The sequence below is a fragment of the Saccostrea echinata genome, unplaced genomic scaffold (genome assembly GCF_033153115.1).
Source record: "Saccostrea echinata isolate AGI-Se365-2 ecotype Australia unplaced genomic scaffold, CSIRO_AGI_Sech_v1 ptg000054l, whole genome shotgun sequence".
Classification (NCBI taxonomy): Eukaryota; Metazoa; Mollusca; class Bivalvia; order Ostreida; family Ostreidae; genus Saccostrea; species Saccostrea echinata.
The window spans coordinates 58,062,112-58,074,802 of record NW_026889803.1 but is presented as its reverse complement, the minus strand read 5'-3'; the positions used below and the strand labels follow the sequence as shown (position 1 = coordinate 58,074,802).

Sequence of the window (12,691 nt, the reverse complement as noted above, 5' to 3'; positions counted from 1 at the left end):
TCAAACAAATATATCACAAAACATCAAAGTCTAACTTGAACAAGAAAAGCCTTCATGTAGAAATGAGCTGTTTGGAAAAAAGAAAACTTCATGTATTTTCTTTCAAAGAAACACATGCCACACAATGCATTCAACTTAATAACAATTTAAGTACTGATGGAAATTAATAATAATAAAAAATCTTTTGGCAATTACATGTACGTGCCAAAGTCCTCACTAAGAAAAATTGAAAAGGTTCCTCAAAATGGATATTTCATTTTCAAGAATAAATAACTATAATATGAAAATGGAGCTTTACTTACAATTTGGAAATGTAAGTTTTTAATTAAAGATTTAAATGAAAAAGAAAACTTACTGCATACAGAACACTGTAAATCGTACCCAGATTTCTAATAGATTTCAAGAACAAAAAACTACATGCAGCAAAAACTAAATTTAGTACCGGTAACTATTAATTACCGAAGAACTCCATTCAAATGAGATTCTAAAGTTCTAGTTATAACCCCGTTAACCTAATTACAATGAAGTTCTCGTAGACTGTACGTTTCAATGAACAGCCGTACGGGTAAATCATATTTTAAGGTATCAGCACTTTAATTCATAGATGTAAACCGAGATAGGACTGTCTGAGTTCTAATGCAAAAAAACACAAAAGAAAATTAATTCCTGGCAGAGTTTAAGAAGCACAGATAAGAAAGATTGAATCATTGTCGATTATCAGCAAGATTAAAATGATTTGGTCCTCCTATATTTATCAAAATCTACAATTACATAATTTTTACAAATCCTGATTATAATCCAAGTTGAGAACAACTTTAACTGTAATTTAGCAGATTTTAGTCCACTAAATTACCCAGAATTCCTTAAAAATGATAGTGGTCAGAGATCTAGATATCGTAATCAATGCTTTTAACTTAATTTTAGTAACTACATTATAAAGTAGTATAGTATAATTAACAGGCCAAAGTTCTTCTCATCACGTAAAATCATTCTTGTCCATAATTGATATTTGACATAAAAGCTTATTTGTCAGAAGGAAATTTGATATATTCGATTGATGTATCGATATCTTAACATTATCTATAAAGTTATTGCATATTCAATTGTTGTATCTTAACATTATCTATAAAGTTATTGCATACTCATACATCTAGCCCAACAAAATGTGACTTTTTCATTTTAACAAGAAGAAGCAAGTCTTATAATGATTGACTTGACATGCATTATTTCAAACATCCAGGCAACACTGATTTGAAAAGAAGTAGAAACTTTCTTAACTTATAAATATATATATATAGGGTTGGATACCATTCAGGATGAAACGGTATAACACCATACCAGTAATTTTGAAATGATATGGTACTTTTTAACCAATATTCCTCAATCTTTCAATATATTTTTTAAAACAATGTGATTTAAGTACATAATCATTATAAAAATATTTTTCACTTCTCCTTTCATTTAAAAATTTTTAATAAGAAACAGCAAACAAATTTAGTATATCTCTGAAACGATGATGTGTAACAATTTAATTATAGATTCACAATTACGACAAGTTCACAAGTTTGACATAAACTGCTTCTCAAGGTTGCTAACACCCTGATAATAGTGACACTAAAAGACAACACAATACAGAGTATATGAAAAACTAGGGAGTGATAGGTTTTATTTTATAGCATTCTGGGATTTAGTAGTTTATAAAAAAAACAAGAAAATTTTTAAGCAATATCAGTTTATACTTTATTGAAATATAAACCTGTCAATTATTAATTGAAAAGACGAACAACTCACTAAGGAAGACCTCATTTTGTTAATAAGTATAACCTTACATTATACATTGTAAAATTTGATTTTTGATTGTATCTTTTCAAAACAATTCATTTTTGTTGAATTAACTCGAATGAATTAACTATATACATTAAAACATGCTTATAACGAATTGATGCTTAAAGTGAAGTGATTTTCATTCCCCATGACTTTAAAATATATTGTAAACTTATTGGATATAATGAATTACGATTATAATGAAGCAAAATCACCCATCCCTGGCACTTTGTTATAAGCATGTTTTACTGCATAGAAAATTAAGGTATAAATACCAATATGGGTACCATTATGAAATGAAACAGTATTTTGCTAATGTTGAAACAACTACGCGTACTGTATGGTACGAATACTGAGTACCCATGTCCAACCCTATAAATATATAGCTTTAATCTTAGCCAACACTGCAGTCAAGTGGTGTTTCACAAAAGAAATGAATCAGACTTTAATAGATAAACATCTGTAAAAAACAGAATAAGTTGTATGACATATGATTCTGATCTCATTAACAACAGATGACGGGATAAACAGCCAGACTGCAAATTAAAGGGAAGTAACTGCAATGATAATTTTTTCCCCAAAGATTACAGAGTTGAAATATGCTAATGTTATTCAGTGTATGCAATCAGAAAACAGGAGATTAGCAAAAAATGAAGAGATTCATTCACCTTTTAAGCCTATAGTAGAGACATTAATAACAGAAATTTACTTTAGTAAGATTTTTTTTTTTAACTGTAGAGACAGTCATGTTACTTTTGAGATTTGTGGAAAATGTAGATATCCATGAAATGCAGAATTAACACAAGGAATATTTGACTACTTTGGCATTGAAAAAGCAGCTTTCCCATTTTGACCGATAAAATCATGAAAGGATAGGAAATTAATTTCTTAAACGTCTTTTCACAATCAAACACCCCATGCTTGGGTGACACTATCAAACAATAAACCTGCAGTTAGTCTTACATAATTCTTGTTTGATTAATTAACGACTATAAGAAAGGAATAAGTACCTCTTAATCAAATAGTAACAGCTGAATAATAGAAACCATTAATATCTACTTTTTACCCATTAGATTGGTCTATTCATGAATTTAGCTTCTGTTTGGAGCCCCTCAGAGAGTGTTTTCAAATTTGGTCAAGTTTATCTCAGTACATAAGATATTGAATTCTAGCAACAATCAGCAAATACTGACATATAATTTTTTTGGTATTTGATGAGACTTTCACCCTACGAAGCTGAATATTTTTCCCTATCAACCAATATTACTTTTTACAAACACTACAGAATGTTGTATGACAGCCATACTACAAAAATTGCACAATTCCTTTAATACTGTAGATTCCTAAATATACGCGAGGAATAAATTATCGTGTAATTACGCGAGAAGCACCACTCGCGAAATAAAAATATTCGCTTTTATTTTAATGGTGCTTTAATGTATGTAAAATCTCTATATAAATCACCCATTCGCGAATTATTGTTCTCGCGATTTGACACCCTTCGGCCATTTCGTGAAATTAAGTACTCGCGTAAAATAAGGAATCTACAGTAGTAATAGTGATAAAAAATAGCACTCATTATCTAGTAAACTAATAAAATAATATTTTACATTGTTATCTAGCTATTTAATTGGTTAAACATCTTCTATGAAGTATTATACCTCAGTTCCTTCAAAATGTGTATATACTTTAATTTAGGGGGGAAAAAAATTCACAATGATGACAAAATTTCACAGCATTTTAGGCCTGATTAAACCAATTCTAATACACCAACCCTAGGGATCTAATCATTAATATCCATAAGTTAAAATGTGAGGATTACCTCATGGCATGAACCTTCAAACATGCGATTACAACCTTTAAAAGCCTTGGAACCCTTTATTACTTTGATCTATAACAAGCCTTAAATTTCAATCATTTTTACTTTCAGTGTCATTACTCCAGTTCCACCTTCCTTTAAGATAAGTCTGAATTTGTGAAATTTGAATTTTCTACACTCCTTGTGATTTACTTTAAGCAATAACTAAAATTCAATTCACTTGTCCACTTAAACAAAAATTGGCACGATCTTGTATTACTTGTCTCTGCTTGATTTCACTGTGTGATTTGTGTATACTGGAAAAACTCTATCAGGATAGAAGAGTGATTTGGTGTATTTTTTAAATTTAAATTTCGAAAATTGGTTGAAACAACTTCCTGGATTTTTTTCGTGATTTCTAAATAATCTTAACCATCAGTTAATAAATCTCTTGCATGCTCTTTTATAGAGGTATATACATGTATCAGTAATGACTAATGCATTTTGAAAATTTTTAAAATAGATGCATATCAAATACTGCAGATTTAATAATGTTTAATGTACATTCAAACTAAATGCATTTAACAGGAAAAGATAAAAAAAGTTTGAATTTTCCAGAGTAGTAGAATGCACATATTCAATCAATACAAAAATTAAATTTTGCAGGATTTAAAATAATACATGTATGAATAATACGAAACTTACAACCACTTCAATCTTTGCCAAGATTGGAACAATGATACCTTAAAAGACTAACTGTACACATACCGGTATATGTTACTTAGTTCAAGTATTAGCATGCTCTTCTCTAAGCTTAGAGGAACAAGGAACCTTTTTACTGAATGTCAAATACAGGCTGAGAGAACTTCTTAAAATCAAGCTGGGTCAAATACATGTTGTAGTGCCACAGAATTGGTTCTTAAAATCAAGCTATGGAAATAACTTTGGTCCACAAAGTGCAAGTATTCAACAACTTTTATCAAAATCAAGGAGCACAGATAGATCACATATCAAAACAAATAGTAATGTCACTATGAAGTATCCCCCATTAGTATACTGTTCGGTATATAGCTTGAAGTATGATTAATCAACATTCCCAAATCAACATGAGGACATAAAACTTCACAGACTTTTTTAATCCTGCACGTGACCTTATGACAAAGTCAGTTATTTTATTATGAAATATGCCAATAATTACTTGGAATGATCAATATATATTGAAATTTGATAAGCTTATTCAAAAACTTCAACAGTTTAACCTGGTTGCACAAAAATCTCATATCGTTATCACTTTATACAATATGTTTCTTGTAATGCATGGATATCATTGCATTTGACAGGGGAAAAAAATAAGCAAACCTCAAATATTCTGTTTACCAAGGTTATTTAATTAAGTTCAATTCATATACATTCCTAATTAAAACTAGAACTGTCCAAAAGGGACAAATACCCCCCGCTGGGTTTTTCAGAGGTGCTAAATCACTAATATTTTATGGATCTAAGAGGTGTTTTCTTATTAACATTTAGAGTGAAAAAATAATTGCTCATTTTATTTTTTTTAATGCATGAAACCAAGGAACAACCTAATAAAACATCAATACCAATACATTGTAGTTACATTGTTTTTTAATATATTGAAAAAATAAATTGCAACTATCTGTCATCTTTTTGAGACATGACATTCTGCATTGATTGTTGAAAAAAAATCAATTAATTACAGAATCAAATTAATCTTGATAACTTTATATCAAATTCATTTTAAAAATGAAAGGCTGGTCATCCAGTAACTATGTACTATGACAGACAATAAATTACAATTAAGAGAATTAAAGAACAGAGATCTTGAAATTCCCAGGAGATATAGATAACACATGCTTGATCAGAGAGGCCCTAACAACTTCCCACACTGAACTCATTAATTTATCTCTAACTGGATGATGTCCACTCATTACTCCCAAGGGACAAATGGATTTACACTATCTGCTGTGTAATGTAAAAATTGTTTTTAATACTTGGTGATTTTTTTTTTGTTTTTGTTTTAATGAATAGTTTTAAGCTGTAGTTCACATTTTTGTACAGATGTTCTAGATTCTGTGTCTCAAACCTTAGAAATAAACCCAAAATGACTAAGTCAATAAAAATGAAAAAAAAAAACCCTGTAAAATGCAGAAAAATTATCAAATAATGTTGAAAATACCAGGTGCACATCTTCATATGGTAAATAATGAGTGTACAAATTTTCATACAATTCTATGAAATAGTCTTTGAGTAAAGGAAGTACAAAACACATGATAAAAATGAAAAAAACACCTGTAAAATGCAGAAAAATTATTCAATCATGATGAAAATACCAGGTGCACACCTTCATATGGTGAATAATAAGTGTACAAATTTTCAGACAAATCTATGCAATAGTTTCCGAGAAATGCTCAGGACAAAATCTTGTCTACAGACAGACGGACAGACGGACAGACAGACAGACAGACAGACGGACATGGTGATTCCAATATACCCCCCCTAAACTTCGTTTGCGGGGGGTATAATTACCTGTATATAGTAATAAGAAAAAAAATTCCTTTTCAACTCAATGAAGTCTCCAAAAATTTGCATAAATAAAGGTCCTAGAATATTAAAGCACTGTAATATAACAGAAAAAGTGCCATTGAGTGGTGTAAATAGTTCAGATCTAACCATTAAATTTCTTTGATTTGGATTAATGGGGCCTGACTTTGCTGAACCATAGAAGAAAATTTTGACAGCTGATTTAGATTTTTTTTCCCTACTATGATTAACCAAGCTGGTCCTGTTTTATTACAATATTTCATGGATGAATTTTGCAAGAACCCCGGAACTTTCGAGGAAATTCCACAGATAGCATGTACTTTAATGTATTTGTTGTTCAGGGTCTTAAAACTGTAAATCATTTAATCTGAGCCCTCCTGCTAGGAAGGCAGTGCATTCATTGTTTTTTGGGGAAATAATATGTGATACACTTGAACTTTTGTAGCACAGACAACGTTGTCTGTAGAATGTGTTTTACCCCACTGCCCTGGTTAACAATAGAGGCAGGACAGACCAAGTTAAATACACAACTGTGTTTATATTACAGATTATCTGTTAAGAAAATTCAACACAATTTATCATGTCTATTTATACATGTATGTTTGTCTGGGTACGTGTAAGGTTAGGGTTGACAACCAATCCATTCTCCACAATCTCTGTTTTTTATTATTTTGTTAGAACTACAATGTATTTTTATTTCAAGAAGAAAAAACTGTAACCATTTTTTTTTAAATGTATTTTAAACTATAAAGATTATACTTTGAAAACCCCTCTTCCCTGAAAGAAGTACTTTAACATATATTTGGAGATCACTTCCCGTAATTAGACAGTAACAGCACGTTATACATCAAGAGGAGCATTATATGTCAACAAATGCATATTTTTAAAATCTCTGATGAACTGGGTAATCAATAATAATGAAAAATTATGGTGGGTTAAAATCAATCATGTAAAACAAATTTAAAGACTGTTTAGCTAGTATGTTTTTTGATTGTGAATGTATTTCAAAATAGCTATCATCAAATTATATACTAAAGACAGGATTGTTTGGAAGCTTTCTCAAGGAGCTTTTAATTGTATGAAATAAAATTCGGTGTATAGTTATATGCTTTGTGGGGATGCATAATGATAGTTTCACTTTAAAAAAATACACTTCTTTCCTTGCAGAGCTAAAATGTTTCATTATTTCTGTAAAAGAGAAGGATTATGATGTTTGATAAACCCTGCGTAATTTAGTAGATTGTGTTGACCTAACATTGTTCAATATACAATGGATGAGGACACATTATCATTTGATAACATTTATTCCTCAATGCCAACATTTGAATGATCACAGCAAGTCTATATAATTGTGTGCTTTTCTGTACAAAGGGATCATGGAATCATCCAGGGTTATAACAGGTAAAATCTGCTTTTTTCTAATTATGCTTTGTGGCTGAACCAACAAAAATATATCAGAAGTCAGAAGTGGAAAACTTGAATGAAACATCATTCTGAAGAATTTGAATATATGAATTATTACCTATTATACAACATTTGTATAAAGAAAGCTGACAAACTGACAATGCTATAAAAATCGACACAACACACTGACTTACCTAAACACCAAACCTCTATCTCTCTACTCCTCTAAACTCACCTTATCACTGATGGCATTGTACTTGATTCCTAACTCATCCCTCTCAGCTCGACTCGCTGCCAGCAGGTCCTCAACGCGATTGAGTTCTGCAGCGAGGAGCCTGTTCTCCTCCTGTAGCTGTGAGACAGTGGGAGTGGTGGACATCCTTGGTGGGGTATAATCTGGGTCCTCAGCAGGCAGGTGCTTGGTGATGATCTCCCTGACTCGAGCAGGAAGCTTTGATGGTTGGTTGTCCTCACCAAGGACTGTTAAATCCTCCCTATCTCTTAGCACGGAGTCCTCTAATCTCTGTAATAAAATAAAAGCATTTACATTTCAAACAATCTACACATCAATACTCATGCATGGCAATTTCCATTTCAGTAAGTGAATTGTAATACATTTTACTTAAGTGTTTGATGTGAGTTAATAAATTTAGGCAATATTGCAAATGGAGGGCAATTAGAGATCCTGTATCTCTGTAAACTCAATATTCCATGCCACAACTTATGCAAGCTCTCACTTATCTAATTGAAATAAAATTTCATTCCTGCATCCACAAACTTATCCAGAATCTATCTGCCTTTACAATCTTACTTTCTTTGTTTTATTGGTAAAATTTTATTTGAAATCCATTCTTTACCTTTGGAAATACCAAAAACAACAAACATATCTGAAAGCCACATCTTACTTTCACTTTAAACGGTTAAGTAATTAGGCTCTACTTAAGAAAAGAATTTAGAATGATGATGAATGCATTATAAATGTGTGTAGAGAAAATACTTACAAGATTTTTTGTGGTTTAAATAGTGTAAAGCTTGCAACAATTAGAAAATTTACATAATTATCTTTACCATTTTAATTCATTTTCCTACTATTCACCTTTTTTTTCATTGAATTTTACAAAAAGCATAAATGATTCATGAACAGAAATAGGCTGTGCTATTCTGAGAAATGACACTGCACACCCAGCGGTTTATTATCTGTACTGTTCAACTCTCTCATTAATAAATGTGACTGTTCAAAGACTTAACTCCATTTATTATTCAATCTTTGTGGAATGCAAAGAAATTTTAACATCATCATCATTTTTAATTTGAATAAAACAAATACAAAAGAATATTGATTGGAAATGGGGAAGACTTTATTATTGAACTCGATTTTGAAATGGAACCATTGATATTGACAATACCTACAGTGTTCATTCATTTTGTTTGCTATACAAATATTGCTAGCTACTACTCTCTCTCCTCTGACATTAATCTTCACAAATAAATCTGTCAAGTATCAGTTTTAGCCAATGTTGCCTTGCAAAGCTGTTCAAACACTAAGGAATATACAAGTTCCATTCTTTCTGTGCACTATAAGGTGTTTTTTTGTACAACTTTCACTTCCAGTTACATATGCAGAATGTTGAAGAAAACATACTGTAAGAGTGACATTTCTGCAGCAATCATTTCACACTTTGAAACACAATATTCTTCAAAATACAAGTTGTATACAACTTTAACTCCTGTGGTATTTTGCATAAACTATGAATGATCCCTAACTATTTTGTTTTGAAGTTTGAAATTTGACCAATTTCTACCAATTTCCATAGATGTTTTCTTTTTATTTACTAGTGCCTAAACTTTTGGAAGAAAGGAGCATGCAAATATAATTAATTCATTTAAGAAATGCATTTGGCAGTTGGCACACGTAACTGTTCATAAACATTAATTTTCAGACTAAAATGGCTACAACACACTTGCTAATGCTTTCCTTATTACTTAACGTAACTTCCTGTTGCTTGCATGCCTATGTATATTTATGAATTTGAACACATCACTGTAGGCTAGTACTCTAGCATCGATAAAAACTGTGCAAAGTCAGCTTTTTTTATGTCCCTTACAATAGTCCTGACATCATTTCACACAAACAGATCAATACGCAATTATTACCACACAGGCTTCAACAGTTTATTATCACTGTAAAGAAAGCAGTGTTTCTCAACCATAAAATTTGTTTTCCATTTAGATGAATAAAAGCCAAGACCTTTGTGGTCCTTACCTAAACACTAACAGGGTTTACTGTGTTATATTTGCATAGGAAATGAGTCCCATCTGATAAATAAACAAAGCTCAATAACTTTTGTGGTAACTCAGAATGAATATTGAGCTTTGTGATTTGAGTAAACATGTAGGCAAATGACGTGTTCTGAAAATTTGAAATCATTCTAAGGAATAGAATAATTTAAGAGTATATGTATACTCAACAAAACCTGTTTAAGTACAGTTTTAAAGACAAAGTAAAATTTTTAAAGTTTCTAACATTAAACGTGTAATTCTTCATCATGTAGTGATATATTTTTAATAGACCCCCCCCCCCCCGATTTACACAAATTTTAAAGCACATAACATTACTATTTGTTAATTCCTAACAAAATCATTTGTGCTTAGTATTTCTTGCTGAATTAATTTTTACTATTATTTTTATTCTGGAAATAAAGAATACATGGCGAAAACCGTGCATTAAAACTAAATTCTTGCTGCGTCCAGTGGAGAAGCGAATATCCCGCCATGGAACCATCAGAATCAAAGGACGAAGATCCAAATAAATCTTTAACAGGTGGAGAGTCTCTGCGGTACTTCAAATGGCTCATTCCGAGCACTTTTAGCCCAACTTTTTTCCCAAAACTTCATCAACTTTAGAACCGGAAGTAATCAAGTGATTGTAAAAATGGGATTCTTGGACCGATGACAGTCCCGCAGCTATGAAAAAATGTTCCTATAGTAACGGCGTCCCTAACATTTATATAGCGCGCACCTGTCAACAACTAAGTTATGGCCTGTTATCTCATAAATAGATTAATATTATTATGTAATGCTAGAAACATAATCAGCAGTATGCTCTGTATAATACAATCGTGGGAATGAAGCTTTTTTTTCTCTCGAAATATATTCAAACACCACAGACAATTGATAGTGTATACACTTTTGAATGACAGATGAGGAGGCATTTAAATCTTATGATATTGTGACAGTTCTTAAACAAATTGCAATAAAAACTACGATGAAACCTGCAAAACTTGAAAGATATAGAAAACGAAAGCTGAATTTTCCATGCTTTTGCAAATCAACATTTCGGCATTTAAGCGTTCCTCAGAACTGTCGAGACAAAAATATCGATAAAACATTATTGCTTAAAATGTCACCTGTATGACCCTTTCAAGTCGGTCGTCTGCTGACATGGAGTCCCCGATGACAGGGCAAAGCTTTGCTAGGTGAAATTAACTGACCACTCCTTCACTTTTCCTTTGGGAGGGAGCTCTGAAGCTAAAACCCCCCGTTATTTGTCTCACACTTCAATACACCTCACGGTGGATACTTTTATCGAAACGCGAAACACCTGTCTTTGCTTTTTTCCAATAATGGCTGGCACTTTAATATTCAGGCATGTTTATACACGTCCATTGAACAAGCGCCACGTAGGGTTTAACAGTATATTGCAATAATAATAAAAAAAATACATAATTGGTCCGACGCTTAAATTATCGACTGTTATATTGAAAATAGAAAGTTTATCAATAATTCCAACTTTTCACATCTCAGTTTACATTTACCACATTACACTTTAAACACAAGGAATTTAAGTAAAATTAATGTCATATATAAACATGTACCAGGCCCGTAGGAAGCAATTTCAGGTTGGGGGGGGGGGGCACAGCCATACATATATCTTAGATTGCTGTTGTTTAAAATACCTATGTATATTGTCTCTGGGACAATACAAGATTTCATAATTTTATGATGAAATTGTTTTTCCTTACTGAAGCTTGAAATTATTTTTATCTATTGAATGGTCTACTGCCCAAATCTAAAACGTATGTAAGAAGGTTCGAAGCAGAAAATTTTCTTGGATTGCATGTTCAAAAAATACAGACAGTCAGTGTGTTTTCATAATTTTTTTTTTTTTTTTTTTTTTTTTTTGGACAGACATTTAGACACAGCATATTTTTTTTTAAATTATAAACACAAGTTTTTAACAAACAAAAATGAAATGACAGCATGGAATAATTTAATTTCTACAGTTTATTTTCATTAGGATTAGTTTTTATGTGAAACATCCAAAGTAATGCGACTTTCCGGAAAGAGAATTCGTGCTGGGTTCAGATTTAGAATTCCATTTAAAAAATGAATCATTCAAGATATAAAATTACTTTTGTAGAAAAAAATGAGGATATTTACGTAAAAATCAGAAAGGCAAATATGTAGATGTGATGGGGAAAAATTAACAAATTCTAATTTTATCCAATGGCAATAAAGCTTACAAGTTAGGTTTGGTCTTTCGTACAAAATGGCGGACTCCATTATCGAGAAAACGCCAGCCCTTCGAGTTAGCCAAGTAAGTGTTGTAATTTATACATGAAACAGGAAAAAAAGTATGTCAACTTTTTTTGAAGTCTAAGGTAAGACTCAAGGTTTCAATGATATTGATTTATCACGAGTGATTTAATTTGCATTGATGCATAATCAAGTTATTGATGCTGGATGACGTCTTAGACTTGTAGCTGATCTTGTGAGTGACTGACAACTCGTCATTTGATTGCCTTGCCTTTAGATAGATACTACCTAAACTTATCCTGGGAGGTTTTTCCCTCAGTGATTCACATGGGATATATTTCAATAAAACTAAGTCCTGCACAATCTCACCATCTATCTATAGCTATAATATGCCACAGAGCTTGTTTTATGTAGACAATATATGGTCATAGGCAAACAAAAACAAAACACAAACACACCAGTGTTTGAAACTCACTATAAAATTAGCTAGACATGTAGGGCTGACTGCTGATAAAACTTGTAAGCCACACCAAAGAAATTGTATTCGTTTTCTGTTGATTAAACGTG

General features: G+C 31.5%; 2 protein-coding genes across 6 annotated transcripts in view; one reads left to right on the top strand and one right to left on the bottom strand.

Moving 5' to 3' along the window:
• Nucleotides 1–12,691, bottom strand: part of LOC133206060 (rootletin-like) — a 71,822-nt gene that overhangs the window by 31,637 nt on the left and 27,494 nt on the right. For 3 of the 5 annotated variants that reach the window (XM_061341976.1, XM_061341977.1, XM_061341978.1), the window contains exon 2: nt 7,824–8,111. In XM_061341976.1, coding sequence (XP_061197960.1) covers nt 7,824–8,111 — 288 coding nt within the window. Of the gene's footprint in view, nt 1–7,823; nt 8,112–10,306; nt 10,497–10,995; nt 11,230–12,691 lie in introns of those variants that run through there. The other 2 variants (XM_061341979.1, XM_061341980.1) reach the window with 2 other exon arrangements.
• Nucleotides 12,122–12,691, top strand: part of LOC133206067 (peroxisome biogenesis factor 2-like) — a 38,301-nt gene continuing 37,731 nt past the window's right edge. The window contains exon 1 of the mRNA XM_061341994.1: nt 12,122–12,185. Within this exon, the coding sequence (XP_061197978.1) occupies nt 12,138–12,185 (48 nt within the window). The 5' untranslated portion in view covers nt 12,122–12,137. The remainder of the gene's footprint in view (nt 12,186–12,691) is intronic.